The sequence below is a fragment of the Sparus aurata genome, chromosome 8 (assembly GCF_900880675.1).
Source record: "Sparus aurata chromosome 8, fSpaAur1.1, whole genome shotgun sequence".
NCBI classification, from domain to species: Eukaryota; Metazoa; Chordata; class Actinopteri; order Spariformes; family Sparidae; genus Sparus; species Sparus aurata.
In genome coordinates, this window is record NC_044194.1 from 29736492 (window position 1) to 29759649 (window position 23158).

The 23158-nt window shown below is 39.3% G+C and overlaps 2 protein-coding genes across 2 annotated transcripts; both read left to right on the forward strand.

Moving 5' to 3' along the window:
* Positions 1-407: 407 nt before the first annotated feature.
* On the forward strand, positions 408-11080 carry LOC115587357 (probable E3 ubiquitin-protein ligase HERC4). Its single transcript, XM_030427188.1, has 23 exons — positions 408-821; positions 961-1078; positions 1205-1281; positions 1935-2156; positions 2246-2337; positions 3345-3475; positions 4008-4132; positions 4227-4303; positions 4389-4501; positions 4644-4703; positions 4944-5049; positions 5601-5799; positions 6402-6550; positions 6691-6807; positions 6993-7091; positions 7198-7362; positions 7464-7604; positions 7784-7950; positions 8071-8137; positions 8245-8315; positions 8927-9110; positions 9262-9364; positions 10413-11080. The coding sequence occupies exons 1-23, from the start codon at positions 560-562 to the stop codon at positions 10628-10630; spliced, it is 3063 nt and encodes a 1020-aa protein (XP_030283048.1). The 5' UTR covers positions 408-559; the 3' UTR covers positions 10631-11080.
* A 2057-nt stretch (positions 11081-13137) lies between these two features.
* LOC115587358 (probable E3 ubiquitin-protein ligase HERC4) lies at positions 13138-21966 on the forward strand. The gene is made up of 22 exons (XM_030427190.1): positions 13138-13381; positions 13522-13642; positions 13742-13818; positions 14217-14438; positions 14517-14608; positions 15070-15200; positions 15588-15712; positions 16160-16236; positions 16333-16451; positions 16579-16638; positions 16724-16829; positions 16939-17134; positions 17657-17805; positions 17911-18024; positions 18173-18367; positions 18468-18602; positions 18761-18927; positions 19045-19102; positions 19206-19276; positions 19382-19568; positions 19682-19784; positions 20903-21966. The coding sequence occupies exons 1-22, from the start codon at positions 13174-13176 to the stop codon at positions 21118-21120; spliced, it is 2931 nt and encodes a 976-aa protein (XP_030283050.1). The 5' UTR covers positions 13138-13173; the 3' UTR covers positions 21121-21966.
* Positions 21967-23158: the final 1192 nt, after the last annotated feature.

The following is a 23158-nucleotide window of genomic DNA, read 5'->3' on the forward strand; positions in this document are numbered from 1 at the left end:
TTTATACATTTTAAAGCTCGTTAGGGACACTAGATCTTCTGCAGTGCATTTTATGAGCTTTTCAGTTTTTTGTTTGTTTAGTTAGATTTTAACTACACATGTTCATGTTACCTGTACATTTTCATATCGGACCCACATTCCAGGGACGAGCTGAGTCAGCTGTTCCTGCTGCGTTTCAGCTGTTCTCGGTGCTTAAACGAAACAGATCGACCGTCACTGATCCTCCTCCTCCTCCTCCACCAAACACCACACATCCACCCGTTCAACACGCCCAAAGACGTTTAACGTCAACAAATTACAAATGTGATGAGACACGACGTAAACACACACACACACACACACACACACACACACACACACAAAAGATAATTAAAAAACAATCCGCTGTGATGCAATGTTCGCAGGCAAACAGTTTCACTTTCGTTTCTCCTTGCAGCCTCTGAGTGTGTTTAGGTTTTGATTTCCGTACATCAGCACGGTGCATTGCTGTGTCATAGTTAAGTTTCGTTCCTGAGTTGATAAAAGTCAGCTGTGAGTCCAGAGGACGCAGGTGGGCGGAATGTTTTCCTGGGGAGAGGACAGCCAGCGGGGCTTTCGGCTCAAACACGGAGCTCTCACCGACAGCCACCGACATGATGGTGATGATGATGATGATGATGGGGAGGATGATGGTGGTGGGGTCCAGTACGCAGACCTCGGATATCACATCAGGGACCTGTCAGCGGGTCACAGCGTGCTGGCCTTCTGCAAAAGCAATGGAAACTCGTTCATCATCAGAACGAACGAGAGCAAAGACGGGAGAAGAGTCAGAGGGAAGCAGAGTGAGCGTCATCACACGTTTCTACTGAGATTCATTTATGTCAGATAATCAACCTGGTGATCATTTACAAAGCTCTTAAAGACGGTACGTTTTCTTATGTGCAGTAATGGTGACATGCTCCTGCTGTGTTTCCCTCTCAGAGTTTGTGAAATGTAAAGAGAAGATTGAGGCTGTGAGCTGCGGAGATGACACAGTCACACTGCTGTCAGACAGAGGACACGTCCTGTGTGTGGACATCGCTCACACCTACATGCCCCGGTAAGAAGGAGCTGCTGTCAGTGTCCTGCACTTACACGAATTTGTGTAAACATGGTGCAAAACTTTGATCTGCACTTGGTTACATGTTGGTAAGCTTGTGGTCTTCTCTGTGTCGTGTTCTTTCAGGCCAGTGGAGGCTTTGAGTAACATCACAGTCACTCAGGTTGCCTGTGGGAGCCATCATTCAGTAGCCCTGACCAAAGGTACAGCACAGTGTCCTGGGTGTGTGTGTCCTTAGTGTCTGAGAAAGGAGCTCCTGTTGATGCAGACTTTTTTATTCATCTTTTACATGCACAAGAACCTTTATAAAACAAAAGGAAAATAAATGAAAAAGCGTCCGGTCTAAACACAAAGATGTTAGTGGATTATGCTTAGTTTATATTGTTTGGGAAATGATGTTCCCTTTTTTGTCTTTAAAGCAATTGTTGTTGTTTCAGTGCGCTTTTGTGTCTATTATTTGGGTGAACTTACCCTTTAAAGTTCAAAGATCAGCTCATTGGCCCTTTAAGTCACGTGTGTTGTGTTTACAAACACAGTGGCACTGTGAATGTCGTTGCACCTCCTCACCAGCAGGGGTCTCTGTTAGATTGTTCAGAACAGCTGATTGGACAGTGAGGTAGAGGGGGCTTGTGTTTGCTGTATAAAGTCCTCAATAGTTTGAATAATGCAAAAAATAAGTAGATGAATTAAGTGCTGAAAATAATTGCAACACCTTCCAACAACTACATGCTACCTGTGCTGTTGTCAAGAAATGTAGCTCTGCCATTCAGTGCACAGGGTTTAATGAGTCTGTAAGCAGACTACAGTGTTGTAATCTGCCCTATGCTGCTCACAAAGTCATGATGATTCCCCACAGATGGTCAGGTGTACATATGGGGCCAGGACTCCAGAGGCCAGCTGGGTCTGGGGAAGAGGAAGCTCGGCGCCAATTCACCCCAACACCTCCGATCTCTGTCGGCGCTCCCTCTGGTCCAGGTCTCTGCAGGGGGAGAGCAGAGCTTCGCCCTCTCCGTGTCTGGAGGTGTGTTCGGCTGGGGGAGGAACGACTGTGGACAGCTCGGGCTGGGAGACAGGACAGGTAGAGAGATTAGTCTTTTTATCTTACATTTATTATAACATATATGTTTTTGTAACATGTAAAGCTGACTTTGAATGTATTTTCTATAGACAGACATACACCTACTGCTGTTCAATGCCTGAACTTGAAGAAAACTGTTCACATTGCCTGTGGAAAGGACCACACTGTCACTCTGACCAAGGTTAGACACCGAAGCATGGTAACACTTTTTGTACAGTACAGAAACCTCTAAACAGAAACCTTTGGGTAGTTACTAAATGTTCCTTATTTTTACTCCTCCTTTAATAATTTCTTTGTAACCACTCACAATTTTGCAAATTATTTTAAGACATTTACATTTAGGGCATTTAGCAGACACTTTTGTCCAAAGCAACTTACATTAATTCAGACATACATTCATACACTGATTGCAGTCGCTGCCATGCAAGGTGCCAATAAGCTAATCAGGAGCAGTTTTAGGGTTCAGTATCTTGCCCAAGAACACTTGGACATGTAGACCAGGGGAATCGAACCAGTGACTTTCCAATAACAAGACTGGCTGGCTCTACCCCCTGAGCCACAGTCTACCCTAATACACTTATGCTGTCACCACAAACCAGTGTCAATGAGAGCAGCAGACTGAGCCAAAACAGTAAAGTTTCATTCTGTAAAACCAAAACAATAAGCTGAAAGACACTATAACATAAAGCTGAGTGTTAAGGGAAGAGTTGTATGACAATTTTTCATTGGGTTCATCAATTCAATTCAATTCAATTCAATAAAAACGTTATTACAGACTTCAGCTCCAAATAAAAGAGAATAAATTCCACAGAATGCATTACATGGACAATCACAATATAGGTCATACAGAAGAAAACAATATACATAAGTGTTTTACCAAGAGACAGCTGTACCAGTGTCTCCAATACTGGGATTAGGAGTCTACAGTAGTGCTGCTAAACCTTACGTTTGATAAAACCAGGAAGAGTTCATTTTCAGAGACATTATACTTACATTTACTCATGAGATTTCCTTGCAAAGTACTGACTACTTTCCTGCTACTCAGTCTGCTTGTGTTCCTGTAGTCTGACCATGATGGTGTGCAGTACAAGTGACATGAAAAATATTTACTGACAACTTAGATCCCACTGATTTGTAAATGTGAAATAAAATGGGACTTTAACCACTTAACTCTGTTTGCTTCCTCAGACTGGTGCAGTGTTCACCTTTGGCTCCGGTCAACATGGACAGCTCGGGCACAACTCATTCAGCGATGAACTGCGACCTCGGCTGGTTGCAGAGCTCTGGGGGGCAAAAGTCACCAAGATCGCATGTGGACGGTACAGTAGATCACCTTTTATTGTTTATATTTTTATTTTTGTTTTCCCCAATTTCAGTTGTAGCAGTCACAGCACGTCACGCACCTGGTTTAAACTACGTCAGTGTCTCTCCATTAGTTGCAAATGACACAGAAAAAAACCCCAGTGTTTATAAAGAGAACTATAATGGCACTCCCTCACTCTGGGTGAGACTATGTACCTGTAGATTTTGATCTTCTGTTAATTGTTTTATTATACCATCAGAACAATCATAAAAACACAGTAGACTACAACAACAAGAATGAGATAGATTGTCTGGCAGTCCACTGGCATTTGTCTTGAGTATTATTTGGAAAAAGAATAGAATCTCTGGTGATGATTTAACTGTCTTTTGAAACCAGGGTTGACTACTTAACTTGTAACAACCAAAGATTACATGAATTATGTCTTTGAAGAGAATTTCCCTCAATAAGGCCAGGAAGCGAGGGAAGGAAAAGTAGTCTTTCAAAGTATGTACGTCTCTGATGACATTGAATGTTTTTTTTCTACTCAGACATCACACATTGGTACTAACAGACTCCAAGAGGATCTACTCCTTCGGGCGTGGAGATGTAGGTCAGCTGGGACACGGAGAGGAGAGTCATCCGTCTGTGCCGCTACCTGTTCAACTGCCACGAGGTAACTACAATTCTGTAATAAGTGAATTCAAATATGTGAGTGCAAGAAATGATTTCATTAAAAAGAAAACTCTTTGCTTCCGTCACTTTTCCAGACCCGGCTGATGATCCAAAAATTACAAACATCTTCGCAGGAGGAAACTGTTCGTTTGCAGTATGCACGTCTGATGAGGTACCAACACAAATACATACAACACAAGCCATGATGGTTGAAGGTATAGCTGTGTGAACATTAACTCAACCTGTTTCTTTTACAGGAAGTTCATGATGAGTCAAACATCATGAACAATGTAGCACAGCATTGTCTTGATGGTGTGATTGACAAATGGATCGCTGAATGTGATTCAAAGTCATGGAAGAAGATAAAACAGTAAGAAGCTATAACACAATAGTATGTTTTTAATTATCACATTATTTTGTTGAATAGCCTGATGTTTTATGACTGGAATGGAATAACCCACTTGGAATAATAATAATAAAAAACTTGACTAAAAATGTTAAAATCTTCACAGGGAAATTCACAGGACATTTTCCTCTGCATCCTGTGTGAATAAAAGCTTCCTTGAACAAAGGTAAACACAGTTGCTCTGTGCAGGATCAGCACGCACTTTCATCTGGGGAATTTTCACATTTACTGTACAGCCTTGCCTGTAGATAGTTAGTCAACCTCTTTGGTGTAGACTGGAATATCTCCACAGTTATCTGATGGATTGTGATGAACTTGTCTTAGCCACACAAAAAACCCAGATGTTAGTATTTGTCTTAGAGCACCACTCTGCCTAATTGCAGTTTATTCATCTTTGTGGGTCTAGCAAAGACAAACATTTCCTGACTTCACCAAAGTACTCTGGCTTGAAATTGTCTAATGCACGACGTGCCTTCAAGAAACTGGTGAAAAAGGATGATGTTATAGCTGAGGTATGTGACCAATATGTTTGAAATGTGTTTTAAGTTTGTTTTGCCTCCTCAGTTATCTTCTTTAAACATTTGTCTTGCTTTTATTATTGAATTGTCTGCTTAAAGATCCCATGCTATGCATTTTCAGGTTCACACTTCTATCAAGGGTGTCTGCTAGAAATTGTTTTGCTTTAATACTCATAAAACACCTTATTGTTCTCATACTGTGAATTGCTGCAGCACCTCTATTCACCCTTTTTTATGAAGGCTCCGCTTTAGTGCTTGTCTCTGTAAGGCCACCCTCCCAAAACCAAAAAACTGATCAAGCGCTACCCACTGTGTTACATTTTGCATTAGTTCTGCTGGTGTTATTGCAACCTCAGCTGTGCTGGGGGCGTGGCTGATGGCAATGACTGTATAGTTGTGACATCACCACCTTAAGAAAACCTTGATGGCTCATTTAATGGCACATTTTCTGAAAACAGGCTATTTGCATTTGTCTTAGGCTTTTAAGCCTAAGACAAATGCAAAAGGTTGATGAGTGACCTTTGTGATTCTTTTCAAACTGACAGGTTGAGGCTGCTGTCCAGCACTTGCTTCCTTCCCTTGATAGGAATCCGGTGGGTGTGGAGGGGTTGAGGATCCACCTGCTTCTCATGGAGCTCCTGTATGTGATCCAGAGACACAAACAGCAACAAACGAGCACAAAGCTTGCTGAGGCAGTCGCTGCTGCAGTACTACGCTTGTCTGATGACAGCCTCCAGGTCATAGGTACTGGTTCCTTCAAATGTTGCATAATATTTAATTCTGTTTTTTTTTTTTTCTTGTATTATGGACTTGCAATGAAAGCAACATAATGTAGAAACCCACAGTTTCTGAGTGCAACACAACTATCAAATATACAAATCATACAAATAGTCATTCAATGGATACACAGTAGTTACCTCTCTTTAGAGCAGTTTCTTATTGTAAGTGGCAGACTTCGCCATACCATGCTGGATTTAGATTGCCCACCGATTTATGAGAGTTTAACAGAATACAATGCATGCATGAAATCCACCAAGTGCAACCATTAACATGAAGTGTAGTGTTTATACGTTACTGCTGTTGCAAATGGGATATTTCCTACTGCTGCTGCTTAAAATGAAAAGTGTTCAGCAGGAGAAACACTTCTTTTTTTTGTGAAGATGTCGGAATGACCGGAAATACAATATATTTGTTACAACAGTTAACACTGGCCTATATCAGTTCTCAAAAGTGAAAAATAATTAGAAGAAGCAGCCACAGTGAGCTGTTAGCTGAGGTGTAGGTGACAGGCTTCACAGCTCCTCCTGCTAAAGATATCCAACAAATCTCCATGTTGTGTTCTTCAGGAGACTGGTGGTCCTCGCTGTCGCCCTCCACCGTGGTTAAACATGTTAAGGTGTGGAAGCAGGCCCTCTCAGTGGTCCTGTCCTTTAAGCCTGTACCTCGCAACTCTGGAGTCAGAAACCTGCTGCTAGTGCTCCAGTACATGTACAACGTTAGTATCGCTTGTTCCTGTATTTTCTTTAATTGTAACAGAACCAGATCTTAAAATGTAATCCTCCTGTTATTATAAAGTAAAGCTTCTATTTTATTGAACTTTTTACCTAATACATAAAATATTTTTTTATTTTAAAGGCCAACAGCAGGATTGCAGAGCCTAAGAGGTTGCCAGAAAGTGATTTTAATCTGTTGATTGACAAAGAGTTTCTTCGTGAGGATCTGCAGTTTTGGCGTTCAAGGTTGAAACACAAGGTAAAAAAACAGCAAAAGACATGTGACCTGTACATCATGGCTTTAAAAACACGTCATGATAGTTGCCAAGTCATTGCTTCCTTCTGTTGCCCTTTATTTCTGTCACTTTTCAATGTTTTTTTCAATAGTTGCCTTTTAACTTTTCTCTTTAATGTTAAGACTCTGTGTACATTTTTCCCTCTTAGAAAGCAAATGCAGAGCCACTCATCCTCTGTAGTTTTCCAATCGTGATGGATCTGCAGTCAAAGAAATTGGCTTTTGATATGAATGCTAGCAGCACCAAGGTAACCAGGCCTTCCTCATGAGCCTTTGCACACAATACTGTCAGGTTGTTCCTGTTGTGTGTACCTAACACAAAAATAGCAAAATAATTTTGTTAATTTTTTCCAGTGGGAAACAATTTTTCAAATCATCTGCAGTATGCCATCTGAATATGGATTCCCATTACCTCAAGATGTGTTCTTTGAAATGGACCTGAGGAGAGCAGCAGTTTTGGAAGACACCTTCAAACAAATGGCTACTGCTCATCACACTGACTACAAGATGCCACTTGTGGTAAATGTATAGACTTTATCTGATAACCATAGCATGGCCAAAGTCACATGTTCTTGTAAAAACTCCTGTTTCAGCTAAGTTTGTGCACTTTTGTCTTCCAGGTTTACTTTGACAAAAACCGAACAATCGATAATCTTTGCAAAAAAGACTTTTTCTACAAAGTCTTTCACGACATGGTGTCTCCTGATACTGGCATGTTCATGTTCAGTGACAGTGAAACACTGGCATGGTTCCCCTCCAAAGTAAGTTTTTGAATACTCATACATGGAAATAATTGCTGAACAATAGACTCGAAAATAATTTGATTTAATGGCTCTCCCTCTGATGGTAATTCGTAACAAGGAAATAATATATATACAATATAACTGAAGGTTTTACCTCATCGAAACATATTAATCATTAATCCTTTATTCAACACCAGGCAACACAGGAGGACCAGAGGTACTTCCAGTTTGGGGTTCTGTGTGGATTGGCTTTGTATAACGGCTGCATCATTCACCTACCCTTCCCACTGGCTCTATTCAAGAAGCTGCTGGGTATAAAGCCTTCACTGCAGGATTTGTTGGATCTCAGCCCAGTTGTTGGAGCGTAAGAGGAAATATATGTATATTAAAAGACACATTTTTGGTTTTAGATTTTGACTTTCTGCTATGGACACTGGATATTATTTTTGATATCTTAAATATTATTCCTTTTTTGTGTTTTAAGGAGTCTGCAGTACATTCTGGAAGACTGCCAAGATGACAACTTGGAAAACTTGGAAATGGATTTTGTCGTAGGTGTTTCACAGTGGCAAAAATGTTATTTATCCTCTTTGTGATATACACCTGAAACTCAATTATCATGTTAGCCGTCGTCTTCTTTCTTTCAACTGATCAACAGATCACCTGGGATGGCATAGAGGTCGACCTTGATCCTAAAAATCCTGAAAAGCCAGTGACAAGTCAAAACAAGTAAGGACCATTTAAATATAACCCAAAGTTGTGCATCAAGAGTGAATGCAATTTCAGCTTCGTTAAGCTAGACAATGTTAAAGTAGGTTTTGTACGAGGAAATGAAGCAGGTTCCACAGCAAGATGCCTGTCAGAAAGACAGGATCTCAATCAGTCTTTCAGTCTTTTCTTGGAATAAAGTGGAACAGAGCAGTCAGTAAGTAAACAATATAAGAATATAAGACTTAAAATGTCTTAAAATGAGAAAACATTTGGTGTATATTTTATTTAATTGTGGTCTCATCCTAATTGTCTCCAAAAATTGTCAAACCCAGAGAAATTCATAATTTTATTCAAGATAACAGTGGATTTCATTTGGTTGCTTGTTGCTTTAACTTTGGAGAAAGAGCAAGGATAAAAGTCTGCTACTGTGTCTAAACATTACGTGAATGAAACTGAAAAAAAACATTACTTCATAGTAGATAGATTTCTCATTAACAAGACTCATCAATCTATAACTTTTGTTTTAATTGTTTTGATTGAGAAGGATCCCTATTTTTCAGAAGTGTATGTGGTGCATTTAACAGATGTATGGATCCACAGTATTTGCTGAAACTTTAATCTTCTAACAGGAAGGAGTTTGTGGATGCCTACGTGAATCACGTCTTCAACACATCGGTGGAGTGCGTGTTTCAGGAGTTCAAGCAAGGCTTTTTCCAGGTGTGTGACCGAGATCTGGTGAAGCTGTTCCGACCAAAGGAGCTGCAAGAAGTTTTGGTGGGCAAAGACTTAATTGACTGGGAAAAGCTGAAACAGGTACAGTCTGAAAACAGATCTCCTTATAGTCCACTTTTCTCTGAAGCTCCGTCTGATGTATTACATCCTCATGTGCTTTATTTGAAAACTACAAATGATTATAACTGTCTATCACACATGTAATTGTAACAATCTGTTTCACTGTTTTTAGAACACAAGCTATGAGGGGGACTACCATCCAGGCCACCCCACCATACAGATGTTTTGGGAGGTTTTTGATGAACTAAATGAGGATCAGAAGAAATCTTTCCTTTGTAAGTATTTGACCTGATTTTAACATATTAAAAAATACTATTAACTAGGGCTGTTAAAATAACACGTTCATTTCAATGTATTCAGTCCTGAAAAAAAAAAAAAAAACATGAACACATTCCACAGCAGCTTTGTAAACATGACGGAGGCAAATAACTAAAGGGTGCTGAGCACAGACCGACTGAATAGAGACGTTCCACTCCATACAGTGTTTCTAACTGTCCATTCTTTCTCAAACCAAGAATGGGTTGTAGTGATTTGCTGGAGGTTATACCATAGCTACTAGATGCTGTAATCTCACCATGATTAACAACTTCAGCATGGATATTAGCAGGGATAGTGATAGCAGTCAGTCAAACATGAGGTGTTTACGTGTTGTAAGGAGCTGTAGAACAGAACAATTACCCTGTTCTCGAGCCATGCCAGTCTTTGACACCAAAGACCAAGCTTGGTGGATGACATCAATGTCCCAGATTTTACTGTGGTCCATTCCATTTTAGCAACAGCTTTAAGCTAAATTGTCACATTTTTAATGGTCAAGAATTATAAAACATTGTCAAAGCCGTTGACAGGAGCACGGTTGTGTGCAATTTATGCAGCAAGAAATTTTCTAAACATCAGAGTTCTTCAAGCTTAAAAAATCACCTCCTTTAGAATGTCCATTTATTCATTAATTCACTTGTCTACCGAAGTCCATTTGCACTGAAATATTTTTAAATGCTCATGGTAACGATCAGTCTCAATAAATTAATCACAAAGCTTGTAAGTAGATTATTTTTTTAATCGCTTGACAGCCCTAATATACATTTCAGCAGCAACCTTGAGGCTTCATGATAGTTTATTGCATTTGTTGTTCTGTGCACTTGTCATCTGATAAGTTTGTGATAGTAGTTGTTTGGGATCAATAACAACTGCTCTAGTTAACAGCAATTACATTATATCTGAATCACCTATTTTGTCTAGAGGGAAGGTGGTACCTAGATAAGGATGTTACAAAAAAACTAAAATGAAAAAGTGTGAAACTCACGATCACCACTTCTCCTCTGCCAGGGTTTGTGACAGGCTTTGAAAGGGTGCCGATTCTTGGCATGGAAAAGATCGCGATGAAAGTCGGAGTTGTCAAAGTCCAGGACCTCTCCTACGACGAGTACTACCCACAGACGCATACGTGTTTCTCAACCCTGGAGCTGCCCGTATACTCAACTAAAGAGATCATGCAAACCAAGCTGATAGAGGCCCTGAGCAACAGCAAACATATCTACAAGTGATGGTGGGGCTGTACCTCGACTATTTAGTGCGCCTACAGAGAAGAGGATACTGTAATAGAGCACTTTATAAATGGATGACAGAGAGCAGCCTTTATAGCTATTTCTTATGTGTCTTTCTTTATGCAAAAGCAAAAGTTTTAAAAGTCTTTTTGATGATGATGATGATGTTTGTATATAGTGAAAATTCTGATATAAATAGTACATACTGTACTATATAAGTTGCAGTAAGTCTTAAGTAAGTTATTTTACTACATTGCCTTTCACAAGTGTCTCCTCAGGGGATAAAGAGAGTTATATAGTTTGTTATGTTGGGGCCAAGTTGAACCAGACATGTTACATACAGAGTAATATCGTACAGTCAGCAGAATTGCCGACATTGATATTCACTGTGTATGATCGTTATATGTAAATATTTTGTTGCTGGAGCAATAAAGAAATACATTCTTCTCACCTTCTCAGCTGTGGAATAACTGATAAAACCTAACATAGATATACATTGAGTCAAAGCAAATACATTATGGAACTGCTTTCCAAATGCATAGCAAGGACAATTAAAACAATCCATCCTTTTTAAGATTGTTATCTTTGTTATTGGGGTTGCATACATTGATTGTAAAGATAGAAAAACAGCAGGTTTTCATAAAACCACAAATACACTAAAACCTTAAGGGCAGTTCTGAATCTTACCGCTGCAGACAATCAGCTGGGTTAATATAAGTTTAAAGGAAAAAACACAACACATATATGTATAAAGGGTATGTGTTTAGTATACTGCGTATGTGGTAAGGATTACCTTCAATTATTTGATTAATAATTTTCAAGACTTGCAATGGGCAACCTGCTAATAAAGAGTGGATCAAAACTACACTAGTGATTGTGGTGTATTAAAAAATCCTGCCCAATACTCTAGCTAAAGGGTAACTCCACCAATTTCACACATTAAAGTGTGTTAACAGGTCTTGGGGAGTACTACTAAATATATGAAAAAGTAGTATGAAGCCTTTTGTGGCTCTAGAGGAAGCTGCATGTAATCTGATAAATGTACCTCCAGTGATGTCAAACAACTGGTTCAGTTGCAATGTAAATGGTAATAGTCACCAGATTTTGAAAAGGAAGAAGAATGCGTAGAATAAAAATGGAGACATCTCTGATTCCGCTGTATCCATTTCAATCACATGTTTTTAAACCTTCCATCAGGGTCCACCAGTGTAGGAGTGCAATGTCAGACGACTGGAATGCTTTTCAAAACTTACGTTACCCACAATGCAATTTAGCCACTGAGTGACATAACTGGAGGCAATTTATATTAAGATTATTTATTAAGATTATATGAGGCTTTATGTTACTCTTTCACATATGCAGTAGTACTCCCCAAAACCTGTAACACACTTTAATGTGTTATATTGGTGGAGTTTTATTGTTCAGATTGGATGTGTAGCAGTATTTGAATGGGTTATTTAATGGCAGTTAGGAAAACAGTGATAAATGGGCCCTGCTGATGTGACTTTTTGTGGTTATACTGTGATATGTGCAAGTGTGTATGACTGTATATGTGGTGGAATCCAGGAATAATATCACAGACTTGTGCTGGTGCAATAGGGATCCTAAGGAAACCAAGCCTCTTCCTGAAGAGCCTCTTTTCTCCTTTTCTTTCACTTCATTAATCATTTCAGAGACTAAGTCCCCTTTATTTTACTTCTTTGTTTTCTTAACATTTAATCTCTGCTTAAAAACCCTTTGTTAATTTAAGATTTAGTGTAGTTTACTTAAGAAGGGACAGCACAAAGTAATAAAACACATGCTAATGTTTCTGTTCTCATATTCATCTGTAGTTCCCTGGGCAATTCGTAGAAATGCTCTCTGAGTATTAAAGCAGGAAGAAAATAACATTATCTATATATTTTCTATCTACTGTTTCTGTTTCACCTCTTTTGCTTCAGTGTTTCTTTTGAGTGTGTGTGTGTGTGTGTGTGTGTGTGTGTGTGATCTTATTTTAATGTCTTTATCAAATTGTTTTATGAATCAAATGATTACTGTTACAGATGTGTGGAAAATAATTATAATTTTAATAATTTTAATACCAATGTGTTTTATTGGACAAAAGATCATCATTATCAAATCAAACAAAAGGGATTCCTCGTTATTCTTTTATTATTGTTATTGTTTTTCCTCTGAGCATGGTGGGCAGAGTGACAGAGGGAAGTCAGTCTAATATGGGAATTTGGGATCCTTGTGCCATTTACCATATAAACAATACAGTAATGTACAATCAGTGCTTACTATTGGCCAATCTATTCTTTTTTTGTAGTTTGGGGAAACACTTTTGGCACCTCTGGTCTCAATACTGCTGTAGTAATGCAACAGCTTCAGTTTCACTTTCATTTTCCTTTCAATGCAAATATCCCTGCTGACTCACTGGGCGTGTTGTTTTCACTTCGTCATGTTTGGGGAGTTTGCACAGTTAATGAATTAAGTTTCGTTTCTGCCTGACAGAGCCGAGTCATATAAGTCAGCCCCCGGTCTCTCAGAGTCACTTCAGCAAAATGTTTTCGTGGGGAGAGGACAGTCAGCAGGGCTTTCGGTCGAAAGACAGCCCAACAGGAGACCGGGTTCACTTTTTAAACCTCCGTTTCCACATCGCTGATCTGTCAGCAGGTCACAGTGCGATCGCCTTTGTCAAAAGCGATGGAGAGGCATCCATCATTCGCGTGGATGAGAGCAAAGACGGGAGAAGATCCAGAGGAAAACAGAGTGAGCGTCAGCCTGGTGTTTCTGTCTTTGTGTGACACATGTACTTCATTCATTCTTTCTCAGGTTTAGATTAAGGTACTCTTGTTTGCTTCATTGATCCATTGCCACCTGCTGTGTTTCTGTGGCCTGTGTACTTACAGAGCATGTGAAATGTCTGGAGAAGATTCAGGCTGTGAGCTGTACTGATGATACAGTCACACTGCTGTCTGAGAGGGGCACCCTGTTCTGTGTGGACCCAACTCACACTCCTTTCAGTCCAAGGTATGCAAAATATGAGTTGTTTTTTTTTAATGATGTGAGTTTGTTCATTTTTTTTGTTTGATTTGTCTGTTGTTTATGTGCTGCTTCCTGTTGTTTCAGGACACCAGAGGTTTTGTGTAAGGTATCAGTACGGCAGGTTGCTTGTGGGAGCCAGCATTCAGTTGCCCTGACCAAAGGTACAGTAGAGCACAGTAGATTGCACCTGAATGCAAGTTTCTGTTGGTTCCTATCACAGTCATGGATGCCCTTGGGTCGGGGGATTAGACACAAGCACAGAAAATGTTAAAATCTTTTTATATGTATCTGTAGCTGTTATTAGCTCCTCTTTCTCCAGTACATTTAGTTGATCACAGTATAGGCTCTGTAAACCATTCTATTAACTGGTGTTGATGAGCTGGAAAACACGCCTCAGCTTTGTATTGAGGCAGGATGGCAAAATATGACTACAAGATCATTTTAACTATACTGACATAGCAAAAAAACAAACAACATTAATAAAAGTGTTTGAGGATGAAGATTAGAGCATTGAACATATCACTATTGAGCTCACAGAGTCATGCGGATTTATCCTCAGATGGTCAGGTGTATGCATGGGGCCAGGACTCCAGAGGCCAGCTGGGTCTGGGGAAGAGCCAGACCCGCACTGACTCACCCCAACACCTCCGATCTCTGTCGGCGCTCCCTCTGGTCCAGGTCTCTGCAGGGGGAGAGCAGAGCTTCGCCCTCTCCGTGTCCGGAGGTGTGTTCGGCTGGGGGAGGAACGACTGTGGACAGCTCGGGCTGGGAGACAGGACAGGTAAAAATTATCCTATTTTTAAAATAAAATACGTATTTCTTTAACATGTAAAGCTGACTTTTAATTTCTTTTCTACAGACAGACGTACACCTACTGCTGTTCAGTGCCTGAACTTAAAGAAAACTGTTCATATTTCCTGTGGAAAGGACCACACTGTCACTCTGACCAAGGTTAGACACCTGGTTGTAACCTACCACTTTTCATTGCCGGAAAAGCAAACAGTTGTAGAAATGACACCCCGAAATGAAGGATTGTGCAACTTACAGATACCAGTTTAAAGGTTTACTTCTGAGTACACTGCACAAGCCCAGGTGTTTCTGCAAAGTTGAGCTAATCTCACTGAAGACGAAAACATTTATTTAGGGATTCAAAGCGCTGACTGCCAAATTCAACAGGCGTGGTTTAATGCTGGAGAGCTACTCTGTGTCATTATCATATCCGTGTCATCGGTTAATATTTGAATATGAATTACTGTAAACTGACACTGAATATGATACACATGTGTGAGGAGAGGGAAGATTAAAAACGGTTATTAATTAGTGTCTTTTTATGATAGATACCACATACTACTTTCTTGCATCTCACGGGGTAAGTTGGACTTTAAACTATGATTGTCTGGTTGCTTTTATAGGATGGTGTCGTGTTTACTTTTGGCTCTGGTCAACATGGACAGCTCGGGCACAACTCATTCAGCGACGAACTGCGACCTCGGCTGGTTGCAGAGCTCTGGGGGGCAAAAGTCACCAAGATCGCATGTGGACGGTACAGTACAATGACAAACTTTAACTTATACCTACGCAATTATTCTGAGCCAGTTTTACTCATTACCAACGCAGTTTTAGCATGATTGGAGTTTTATATAAATGTGTTACAGCTTTCATTTAACCAAATGACATAGAAAACAGTTATGGCAAACACAAACCCAGTTTTACACTGATAGCTGTTAAATGCCAGGCTATAGATATGCATTTTGAGGGAGTTTTGTTGTATGCGGGAACATCACAGAAGGATACAAGAAAGGTGTGTGACTGACTCAACGATAGAGACATTATTACACTATCTGTAGACTAGTAAATGGGTGCTTGGATGCTGTCAAACATCTTTGTTGCCATTAAACTATGCTTTGTTCTAAACTGTTTTCTCAATCAGACATCACACATTAGCGTTAACGGACTCCAAGAGGGTTTACTCCTTTGGGTGCGATGAACACGGCCAGCGGGGTCACGGAGAGGAGAGTCATCCGTCTCTGCCGCTACCTGTTCAACTGCCACAAGGTAACTACAATTCTCAAATGATTCAAGTGAATGACAAGTCAAGTCAAGTCAAATTTATTTAGAGAGTAATGTATTTAAAATACAAATACAAGACAGCTTAGAAATTCCCATGCTCAAGCCAGTTTAAAGATGTATAGCTGCATGAGCATGGCATGGTGAAAATAACATTTTTTATGATAATGCACACTCAGTGTTGTAAACCAGGTGGCTGATCACTGGACTGGGAGAAAATAGAAAAAAGTGTTGCACACTCTGGCTCCATATGCATTTTTCTGTTTAATTGATGTTTCAGCCCTCAGGCCTTCGTCACAATCAACAACCATACTGAGTCACAGTTGCTGAAATAATAAGAATGAAAGGACACAATGTTTCATACCACATGTAAAGATCAAAATGTTACAATGCAGCTAAAGACGAGGCTTAACTTATCTTCTATTGTTATTTCAGACACCACCAATGGTCTCATGATAACAAACCTCTACACAGGAGGAAACTGTTCATTTGCAACTTGCACATCTATTGAGGTACCAACACAAATACTAACAACACAGACCATAATTGATGGAGGTGTGATAATACCTTTAACTGATCAGATGAACTCTTTCTTGTTTCCTTCTCAGGAAGTCCATCGGGAGTCAAACACTGACAGTGTCAACAATGTAGCACATCACACTATTGATGATATGATTGACAGATGGACCTCAACATGTGATTCAAAATCATGGAAAAAGATAAAACAGTAAGCAGTTTTTATTTTCTCATTATAGAATTGGTTTGTTGATCAGTGTTTTATGACTTTTAACTGGCTCTGAATTACTTCAACTGTTTTGTCAATGTCATTGGCTAACACTAAGAAACCTTCACAGGGAAATCCACAAGATGTTCTCCTCTGCCTCCTGTATGAATCAGTGGTTCCTTGACCAAAGGTAAACACCATCATGTGTATGATCTTCACTTCGTTGTATCCGGTGAATGACATTACAATTACATATAATTTTTTTGTCCTCATAGCAAAGATAAACATTTCCAGACGTCACCGAAGTATTCTGGCTTGAACTTGTCACTTGCAAAATGTGCTTTCGAGAAACTGATGAAGAAGGATGATGTCATAGCAGAGGTACAAACTTGAAAAGTGACTCTCTATGTTCGGCATCTGATCAGTAATTAACAAGGAAGGTTGCAAAGTTTACTCTAAACTCAGTTATTAAGTTATGTGTTTTCAACAGGTTGAGGCTGCTGTTCTGCAGTTGATTCCCTCACTTGATGAGAAACCAGTGGGAGTGGAGGGGTTAAGGATCTTCCTGCTTCTCACTGAGCTTCTACATGTGATCCCGAGACAAAAATGGCAACAGAGCACAAAGCTTGCGCTTGCACTTGCTGCTGCCATACAAAGACTCTCTACTGAAAGCTGCAAGGTCACAGGTACTGTGAGAGATAACAGTGTGAATGTTTGAGAAGCTTCATTAATCATTGGGTCATGTAATATTGCTCTCATTTGACTGACAGTCAAAAGGTTTCCACTACTGTAGAACAAAGAATAACTAATACCCTTCCTGGTTTGTTGGCCAGATGTAATGTTGCACGGTGCTGCCACCCTTTTCTGTGGTGGCAGGTCTCATGTGTGGGCTCTGGCCGATCAAAGGTCCTGCTGCTATTTTGAAATAATTCTTGAAATCTATTTTAAAATGATTCTGGAAATCTATTTTAAAATGTAATTGTTAATTTATCAGCATTCAATAAATAATATCAAATAGTTTTAATAATGGCAAAAGTCACGGACTTATTTCTAAAGTTTGTTAGTTAATGTGAATCATTTCTAATTGTATTTTATTTATTTTTTATGGTATAGTTTTTTCCCCTTACTCCACACTCCATACTTGTGACATGTATTCTGTTGTAAAATGCTCACTGACTGTCTGCACTTCTCCATGTTGTCCTCCTCAGTGGACTGGTGGTCTTCACTGTCGCGCTCCACCATGGTTAGACATGTTAAGGCGTGGACTCAGGCCCTCTCACTGATCCTGTCTGTTCAGCCGACACCTCGCGACTCTGGAGTCAAAAACGTGATGCTGGTCCTCCTGAACATGTACAATGTCAGTAAATTTCAAACCAAATTGAATCCTACTCAACTTTCTTACGGATGGTTTCTGTTTCCTACCAGTCTTTCACCTTATTAACTTTATAAATGTGTTTTAAAGGCCAACAAAAGGATTACAGGAAGTCGGGGAATCCCAGAAAAAACATTCTGTTTGGAGATCAACGAAATGTTTTTCCAGGAGGATCTGCAGCTTTGGCGTTCAATGACAAATGTGGTAAAAACCTTCTGACAAAAAAATATTTAGTAATAATAATAATAATAATAATAATTTAATATTTAATATAGTTTTTTTCATTTAAAAAAATCTAAGATCATCGAGGCTACATTTTGCTAAATTAAATCACTGAATATTAATTTTTCAGGATGAGAATCAGCGGCCCCTTATTCTATGTAACTTCCCATTTGCGATGGATCTGAAATCGAAGACATTGGCAGTTTATATCAATACTGCACAGCACGCAGTTTTGGAACTGAATCTGAGGCGAGCATCACTTGTGCAAGACACCTTCGAGCAACTGGCTGCTACTCATCACAGTGCCTTCAAGTGGCGACTTCGAGTAAGTATTTAGATTTGACCTGTTGGTTAAAGAGCAGAGAAATTATTTTGTAGCTACCCTCATATAGGTATCTAACAGAATTGTAACTTTTGTCTCTCAGGTCTACTTGGATGGGGACCCGAAAGTCACAGACGTCTACAGAAGAGACTTTTTTCACGAAGTGTTTCATAAGATAGCATCACGTGAATTTGGGATGTTCGTGTTTAAAGAAAGCCTGGCATGGTTCCCCTCCAGAGTAAGACTTATATATATCCTTATACTGAAAAAATATTTTTGAACTCAGGATATTATGAATGGATTTGTCCTTTCCTTTCCTTTCCACGATCCACAAACACTACATACATTCAAACAATTGCCTGAGATTTTCATTGTTTTCTACTTTTATCAATTCAGGCAACAAGAGAGGAGAGGACAAAGTTCTTCCTGTTTGGCGTTCTGTGTGGATTGGCCCTGTACAACCAGAGTATCGTATACCTACCCTTCCCCCTGGCTCTGTTCAAGAAGCTACTCGGCGTGCAGCCAACACTGGAGGACATGAAGGACTTGAGCAGTGTTGGAAAGTGAGTATTCTTCTTATTATTAATTCCAATTTATGGTTTTACATTGTGCTTCTGAAATGTTACGATAGATTGTAAATACTGTTCAGTTAGCAAGTAAATTTAATGTATCTTTTTCAGGACTCTGCAGGGCGTGTTGGACCGTGAAGATGATTTCAAAGAGGGCTTGTCCTTTTCGGTTGGTGTTTTACTCCACCAGTAATCTGTCTCATTTATCTGTGTTAAGTTCTCCAAAGGTTTTGCAGTTATATCACCAGCCTCTTTTTTTATATAATAAACAGATAAACTGGGATGGGACAGACATTGAACTTGATCTCCAGAATCCTGAAAAGCCAGTGACAGGACAAAATAAGTAAGACTTGAAAATATTGAATCGTAGTGATATATGTGACCTGCACCCACATCAGCTCTGTGTCAGAGAAAGTTTGTTGCATTGAAACTTTAATCTTCTTAACAGGAAGGAGTTTGTGGATGCCTATGTGAATCACGTCTTCAACACATCAGTGGAGGGCGTGTTTCAGGAGTTTGAGCGAGGCTTCTTCCAGGTGTGTGACCGAGATCTGGTCACACACCTGTTTCAGCCGGAGGAGCTGCGGGTAGCGCTGGTGGGCAAAGATGTCTACAACTGGGCAAAGCTGAAACAGGTAAAAGCCAAAACTCAAGCTCCTCTTGTTTTCGCTGCGACTAATTACTGCATCATCATGTTTGATTTTAACATTTCAAACATTTTAACTTTATATTTCTTAACTTAAACTAGAATACACATTATGGAGGTATATATCATGCTGGCCACCCCAACATACAGATGTTTTGGGAGGTTTTTGATGAACTGACTGAAGACCAGCGGAAAGATTTCCTATGTAAGTATTGTACCTGATGTCAAGCTTTTCATTGTAGAAGCCTTTAACCAAAACAAGTTAAATTTATCCTGTTTAAAATGGCATTCTAAAAATGATTTCCGTGGTGTTAAAATGAAACAGATAATAACAGGTGATGGCTGAATCTATGTTACAATATGAAGCCTGTGTTTCTTCACAGCCTTATTATTTCACAATACAGACATTATTGAGGCTGTGACCTTACAGAGATATCTCGGTCCAGTTACACTAATCCCAATAATGAAGTAATTGGAGTTACCAGCATTAACTAGTTTTTGGATCAGTTATCTCCTGCCCTGCAGAGCAGTGTTACTTTTCACAAACATCATACTGTAATGGTTTATTGTTGTGAGGGCAAACCCTTAATAAGGAAACACATTTTTTATCTTACAGTTAACATTGCAGGTACATTAGCAGATCTCACATTATACAGTAGAACCCACACATTTAGCATATTCTCATGGCAGATATAATGACATTAGTCACAGCATTAAGTAATACCCCAAATAAAAGGTACAATATGTACAAATTCAGTTTGAAAACATTAAACACTTAACTACAACTTTGAACAGAAGGTGATAGAATAGCAGTTTTGATGTTATGACGTGAATATGTCGTGTTGCAAAGCATGTTTAGCCTGGCCTCAGCCCGTCTGGGTCCAAAGGTCCTATACGCCAACACTTCCCTGGTGCCCAGACTGCTAACAGCATGGCAAGCTACACTTAATAGCATGTTGCATGTTGCTACCTGTTTGTTTTTGAGTATGAATTCACAGGTGGCCAATTTTTACATATTGCATATTTAATATTGGAATATATACAATGTAAGCATTCAATCAATGAATATACCAAATGGCTTAAAACTATAATTTGGCACAGGGCCACATTACAACAAAAGACCACAAGTTTTGATAACAGGACCCACTCTACCGCTATCCAGTTACTTGTCCTAATAAGGGACAGTTGCCGACTTTACCTCCACACCCTTACTTTTGATGTTGATTGTATGGTTCAGAAGTCTCTGAAGGAGAAGCTTTCAGATGATGCTGATGCAAAGATGTAATGTAAGATTCCTACTTTCTTTCCATGGGTGTTCCTCAGGGTTCCTGACTGGTTATAGGAGGGTACCTATTCTTGGCATGGGCCAGATCAAAATGGAGGTTCTCGATAAGCAAGTCCTGAGCGGCTCTGACGATCAGCACTTCCCTGAGTCTCTAACATGTCACTCTATTCTGACGCTGCCCGTATACTCAACCAAGGAGATCATGAGAGACAGGCTGACAGAGGCCCTGAAACCAAAGAATGGATTCCTGATGTGATTGTGGATGAACAGCTGCTGGACAGGAACCTGTTTCTGTGCAGGGAAAGGGCGGACCTGATGCCAGGATGAAAACAAAATTCAAACTTGTACAAGTTTACTTTGAAAAGGCTGATCAGAGAGCAGCATTTGCAACCATTCCTCCTCAAAGAGCATGAAGCCACTTTAAAAATATTTGTGACTCCTTTAGTTTTGAAAAATAGAAGCTGTCTTGATAAATAGCAGCTCCTATGCTCAGATGAGGGCTTGAAAATTGTTTCTATTTTTTCTTTCTTACTTTATCTACAGGGATATGTTGTGGTTTCTTTCAGATGTACTTATTGTAAGTCACTTTGGACAAAAGCATTTACTAAATGGTCTAAATGTAAATGTAGTGTAAATGAAAATATAAAATGCTATGATTAACTGATAGCATTTATTTAAACCTATTTATAATGAAATGTATATTTTCTCAAGAATGAAGTCTTATTTTTATGTGAAAAAATGTTACTTGGGCTCAATTGAAAGAAACAAAAATATTGTGTCAACCACTTTATTAGGCACACAATCTAATGCAATCAAATACAGTACTACAACTATAATAAAACATATCTTTGTGAGGTTTATAATATTCTGTCTGATTTTTGTGCTTCTGGTAAATTGTAGAATAATTTATTAAAAGGTGGATATGAGTTTGGACAAAATATTAAACTAATAGCTAATGTTTACGTAAATCAGGTGTCTTTTTAGAAAATGCACAGTAATTTATGTTGCACTTTATGGCATCGTTTCATCATGACTATATTGTATTGATTTGTCATTTGTTAAAACTTGAAAATGTGTTAACAATAAAGAAAATATACATTAATTTGTCAGGTGTGGCCTTTTCCCTGATGTGCTCTGAGCTCAACTGCATCTGTTTGGTGTCAGTGAACCACTGAACATCGCTGCCAGTGAACCTAGAGTATTCTAGAAACCACCAGAGACTACTGTGTCTTAAAATCAAACAGTAACTCAATGCATGTCACTAATTACATAGCATTCAAGTGGTTCGTATGTGATTTGGAAGTTTGTCTCGTTGGCAAAAACAATACCTTTACGATTAATGACACACTTTTGCCAAATATCTATATATTTTTAAAACATGCTCTAAACCGATCCCTTGGAAAATTTGACTTACTGAGTGACTATTTCACAACTCCTTGTGCTGTAGACTTCATTTTGAGAAGAATTTATTGAGCTGTAGTTGTACCTGCCTATTAAAGTGCACCACAATGTCGTTTTGTTACTACCACCTGATGGCGCAAAAATCAAAACATTTAAATACTATTCACTGGCTGTTACATGTTACAAAACAGGCTCCAATACATATTGTATATAACTTAATCAAAACGTTAGGTGTGAACTTAAATTGAACTGCCACACTGCTATAATAACCATTCAATCCAAGTTAAAGCACACCTAAAAGGAGGGTAATAAATCTAAAACAACTACACACCTCTGACAGTCAACAACAGTAATTTAGGACTGGTGCTGACGAAAACAATGTTAAAGATAGGCCTACACACCCTAGGGTTACTGCTGATCGGATCACATGCATTGTGTTTTTGTCTTCTGCTGTTTCACTAGATAGGACTGAAATGTGTGTTCGTGTGCGTGTGTGTGTGTGTGTGTGTGAAAGACAGAGTAACTCTATACAGCCTTTGACTGTACTGTATGTTTGCACATGAGTGTGTGTGAGGGGCAGGTAAATAAAAGAAAGAAAGAAAGAAAAATAGATAAATAAAATGACCACTAGGTGGCCTCATTCTGCTGCAGGTTGGATGGGCAGATGAAACAAAGAGCAGCTGGGATGAGATCATCAAGCACACTAGTGCAGACTTCTCAATACAACAATGCTTAACATATGAAGCCTACAGATGACACAGAAAACACATTGAAAACATCAGCTCAAGGATGTGACTGTCAGTGTGAGGTGACGCTATATGGGATAACGGGGAAAAAAAATAGATAGACAAGGATAAAGGCTAACACACACAAACACACACAGAGACACACAA

Bases quoted from the DNA above. Each gene is read 5' to 3' on its own strand.
- LOC115587357 (XM_030427188.1), top strand. From the start codon at position 560: ATGTTTTCCTGGGGAGAGGACAGCCAGCGGGGCTTTCGGCTCAAACAC. The intron at 3,476-4,007 runs GTACAGTAGATC...TTTTCTACTCAG, and splicing joins ACCAAGATCGCATGTGGACG to ACATCACACATTGGTACTAA. The intron at 4,304-4,388 runs GTACCAACACAA...TTTCTTTTACAG, and splicing joins CAGTATGCACGTCTGATGAG to GAAGTTCATGATGAGTCAAA.
- LOC115587358 (XM_030427190.1), top strand. From the start codon at position 13,174: ATGTTTTCGTGGGGAGAGGACAGTCAGCAGGGCTTTCGGTCGAAAGAC. The intron at 16,237-16,332 runs GTACCAACACAA...TTTCCTTCTCAG, and splicing joins CAACTTGCACATCTATTGAG to GAAGTCCATCGGGAGTCAAA. The intron at 18,025-18,172 runs GTAAAAACCTTC...TTAATTTTTCAG, and splicing joins GGCGTTCAATGACAAATGTG to GATGAGAATCAGCGGCCCCT.